Source organism: Penaeus vannamei, chromosome 26, assembly GCF_042767895.1.
Source record: "Penaeus vannamei isolate JL-2024 chromosome 26, ASM4276789v1, whole genome shotgun sequence".
Taxonomy (NCBI): Eukaryota; Metazoa; Arthropoda; class Malacostraca; order Decapoda; family Penaeidae; genus Penaeus; species Penaeus vannamei.
In genome coordinates this window covers 28,424,515-28,429,514 of record NC_091574.1, presented here as the reverse complement: position 1 = coordinate 28,429,514, position 5,000 = coordinate 28,424,515, and the positions used below count along the sequence as shown (strand labels likewise).

The 5,000-nt window shown below is 31.4% G+C and overlaps 1 protein-coding gene across 3 annotated transcripts in view; it reads right to left on the bottom strand.

Annotated features, from left to right (window-relative positions):
• The window catches only part of LOC113802421 (zinc finger protein ubi-d4 B), a 58,361-nt gene that overhangs the window by 870 nt on the left and 52,491 nt on the right, over positions 1 to 5,000 (bottom strand). For all 3 annotated transcript variants that reach the window (XM_070140284.1, XM_070140285.1, XM_070140286.1), the window contains one exon: positions 1 to 2,191. This exon is cut by the window's left edge and continues 870 nt beyond it. In XM_070140284.1, coding sequence (XP_069996385.1) covers positions 2,063 to 2,191 — 129 coding nt within the window. In that variant the 3' untranslated portion in view covers positions 1 to 2,062. The remainder of the gene's footprint in view (positions 2,192 to 5,000) is intronic.

Sequence of the window (5,000 nt, the reverse complement as noted above, 5' to 3'; positions counted from 1 at the left end):
TCCCCTCCTATGAATAAAGTTCAATCTCACTCGAAGTATTCTCAGTGACATTTAAATTATTTACTTGTACATACTAAGCAGCTCACAGGAAGAAGTTAAATTTTCCTCCATAAAGAAAATACATTTAAGGTTAGAGTGCATCAGACCACTAAATATTATGTATGTATGTATGTATGTATATATATATATATATATATATATATATATATATATATATATATATATATATATATATATATATATATATATCCATTTTTTATGAAGTATTTACTGTTTTTTTCTGAAAAGTTACTCTATAGAATACATTCCATTTATCTTCAATGGACTCTACTAAATTTGCCCAATTCTTACTTCAAACTGAAGACAGAAAGAAAGGCAAAATGTATGTGTAGAGCAAAAACCATTAGCATCTATCACAAAAGAAAAAAAGAGAGAGAATGCAAGAAAGAAAATGCAATGATTTTTGCTCTTCAAACATTAATTAGTGTTCATGTTTGGGAATTCATTTTGTATTGCAGCTTACAAGTTTTCTTCAAGTTCACCTTTACGAAAAAGTTGCATCTAATCCTTTACTTTAAACTATGTGCTCTAATAAGTCTATATGAATGAAAAAAAAGTCCTGAAGCAACAGCAGCACTCAGCAATCTAAGCATTTATGCAAAACCTAACAAAGAAAACATGTGGATACACAGGGTACTTTGTAAGGTGCAAATTTGTTGTACTAATCTTTTCCTTTTAAATAAGCATCACAATATCAGTCAATATCATTAGTTAAAAGAAATCATTGGTTTTTAACATAATCATCACCTGGTAATATACCTATATCTATGTTTCTTGTCTTCAAACATCATACAAAAAATAAAGGCTGAAGAATATATTTCACTCTGGCTTTCTCTTCCTTTATATGAAGAAAAGATTAGATATCTTCACACAAAAGTGATTTACTCCTTTAACCTATATTGCAGTTCAAAACATCATCAGGCAAATCAGAAAGTACCTCCCCAGTTGATATTTTGAACACAGGTCACTTGTCAAAAATTTAATTACTGCACACAATCTTTGTCATTTCTTAAATGGCCATTATCATCTGGATATGAGCACGTTTAAAAGAAGGGACATGAAGTCTTTAAGGTAGAGTTGGTCCTTCAGCCTTGTAACTAGGCCTTACTTTTTGTTCAGACAAAAATGAGGCTACAAGACACATTTTTAGAGTAAAATATTTTCAAAATATTGAGTACAGTAAATCTTTTAAACTATGATAAAGTACACCAGTATGAAATTTTCCACACTCAAAGAGAGTCCATATCTTCGCCAGATATAATGAGCAATACACACCTAGGGGATCCTATGAACTGGGAAACAGTCACAAGTCTCTTTATAGAGTGAGGAAATGCTAACGCTTCCAGTTCTTGTTTATGATTCATTCCATGATGAAGATTTACTGTATTCAGATTTTTCTCCTTGGTCATCCTTGTGTCTCAAGGAATATCTTTACTTACATCATCAATTGAAAATATGTTTACAGAATCAGTAGGAGATATTCTCCTCTGCTGAAAGACTCATCACATATATTATCATTCATTGAAAAAAGGGAAAGAGTAACTAACCTAATAAGTAAATAAATGATCTGGGTAATAATAACTTACTTTGTTATCAACATTTAGAAGATAGAAAGATCCATTTGAGTTAACATAAAGCAAGATCTTCCTCTAGCCTCTCTGTATCTTACGGCAGTATCATTAACCTAACGCAAATGGAACTCCTCTGAAACTCATCAGTAAGTGACCGTCTGAGGCACCTAATTGGAGGTTCAAAGGTCCTGTGCATTTAGACCAAATGTTGGATGAACTTATCAAAACTATGGTTCATGTAACTGCATACATATCCATATATATACACACACACGTGTATACAGAAATGTAATCATATACATATATATACAGTGCACATAAAACAATTTCCTGTAAGCAAGGGATAAATCACATGTAGAATTATAACTTCTTTTCTTTTCAGTAAAAATGTAACCAAGTCAGAGAGACTTGATAGGCAACAGGTATAAACCTCACTTTGAGTGGAATTGTTGTAGACACAAGTCACAGGACCATTCTCCTTCAGGTGGTTCCTGCAGAGGAGGACGAAGGCAGTACAGGTGATAGCCTCGGTCACAGTCGTCACAGAACAGCAACTGGTCCTGGAAGGATGAACTCATCATTTTTTGTAAAACATCATGAATATGAAAAAAAGGGAAGTAAATTTGATGTTAAAGATAATACAAACACATAGACAGAATAGCAAAAATAATTATACATGATATTTGGATTGAGTTATTTTTTGTTTTTTCTTTTATCATAAGGGTAGAAAAGCATATCAGACTGTTTTAAACCATTGCATGGTTTTTATCAGTGTTGTTAACAATATATACTTGTCATGGAAAAGAAACAGAATTTTTGGCCTAGAGAAAGGCTGGTATGATGAAAGACAAGCAAGGAAGCTGAATGAATGTGGAGACATACAAGTCATTTGAATGCAAAAAAGCCAAGTGGAAATAAAAATAAAATAGGTACAGATATCTATCAACCCTAACACTACACTTGGAGAAATAAGACTGACCTCTTCTGCATACATATCCATCTCAAATTAGCTAAAAATATATGAAATAATCTTAGCAGTGCTCTTGCTAAGCTCTAAACTCTGCCAAATAAATTACATGCAGCTCTTACCTATTCATTTAGGATGGCTTTATCTGAACTCATATTAAGCTAATTATTTACTGAGCATTGAGGGAAATAATTATTTTACTGAGCATTGAGGGAAATAATTATTTTACTGAGCACTGAGGGAAATAATTATTTTACTGAGCATTGCGGGAAATTGTGGAGAGACAACAAGTTAAAAGGCATGGTACTGTACAGCATACTCAACAAGAAGCAATGGAAATCTTAAAAAAGAAATCATGACACACAAAAGCCGCAAAGTTAATTCTTGAGGAAAAAGAAGCCAACTTTTTATCTTATATATTATGAAAACAAGTCATATGAGACAGATAGATTTTAAAATGTCTGAATTCAGTGGAAGGCCAAGGTGTTTCTCAAAATTCTGAGCAGTTATTAGGTGATGGTTTCAATCACGTTGAAAATAACAAGGATGTAACAGGCACAAGTATGACGCATACAAAATATGAGTGAATAGAAACAATAAAAGATGAAGGTGAAACTAAAGCTTGGATGAGAGAAAGGAAAAACATGATTCTTCTTCAGAAAAGAGGAAATGTGTGACAGAAATAAGGCATGTAATCAGGAATGTGGTTCTGAACATCAACCAGGAATTATTGACACAAGATATAAGAAAAAGCTGGGAAAGCCTACTGAGAGTACAAATCAATTTCACACACTAGCGAAACTATGTGGATATCTAATGCCTTAAAGCAAAAATAGAAATAGGTAAGTAAAAAAGATAATGAACTAAAAAATGACAAGAAAACTTATCTACCCTGTATGTAAATAACATTATGTTACAGATGCATTCTAACTCAGTTCAGAAGTAAACAAATGAAACGTGTGTACTTAAATGTGTAAAGTTCTATGGAAAATAATGTAGGCAACAGGCAAGAGGAGAAGACACTTATTCATCCAGTAGTTTACTTTCATCTACTATACACAAATATCTTTTATTCTTCAAAATGTTTGTATATGTCATTCTAAAATGCTATGCAATATACTAATTATATTTACACATTTGCATTCTTGTTTTGGCAATCCATAATCATAATGATATTTACTTTTTGACGCTTACAAAACAGAAGGAATTTGATCATATCAGATCATAATTTTTCATACCCAACTGCCAACCCAAGCACCTATATTTTCATCACCATTCTCATCATAAATATCATCATACTTATTTCAAAACTTAAGCTATTCTTTTCTACCAATGTGGTTTCTATGTCTTCATCAAGAGCCTCCAGAATTCCAAAAAAGGTTGAAATCACTTGGGGAGAATCATATCCAGCAAAACCATGCAGTGATTAAACGTATACTATTATTTTGTGTGTGTGATGGTCAAAAGGAGAGACAGAGTAATTGTTGAAAAGGGGACCTCTTTACCACGGCAAAACTGAATGATTTATGAAGAATAAACTTTTTGTATCTCAAGCATAAATATACACAGTGTGGTGCAAAGAAAGTTTCTATAAAGCTCCTGAGTAATGATTGCTCCCTACTGGAAAGATTAAACAAAAACTACAGATAAAGTGTTTACTTTCTTAGTGTGTGTAGTGTTTCAATTTCCTCTTTGTTATTTTACTGTGTAATTTAGTTGCATATATATATATATATATATATATATATATATATATATATATATATATATATATATATATATATATATATATATATATATGTATATATCACACATATATAGATTTTAATATGAATATAAATATAAATATAGATATCAATGCATGTGTGTATGCATATTTACACAATCATACACATAGAGGTAAATACTTGGGCAAATGTGTATATCAACATTTAAAGACCAATCAGTACATATACATAATGTAACAACAATTCAAATACACTTTAGCATCTGTGAGCTTACAATAATAATGGTTCTGGTTATAGCTTCTGCAAACTAACTATTTGCAAACCAAGAAATTACAAATTACATACTCTAAAGTCTCTGTAACTGCACACTCTGTGACACATCATATTTTTCTAATGTGAAGTTGAAAAAAGCAAACATGGAATATCTTATAGCTAGCATATGAAAAAAGCACAAGTCCTTCATATATGTTATGATAAGTAATGATAAATTAGTGTCATTGTCTAATAGTTATCTTCATTCACTTGGCAATGGAAGCATGGTTAAGCAGGTTAACTCTGACCAAACATGAAATCAGGCAAATTTTTGTTACAATTTCTGAAACAGCAGATAATGCATCTAAAATAGATATATTTCAAAACTTAAATTATTAAGGGGACGGTCCTAGATGAAAAAAT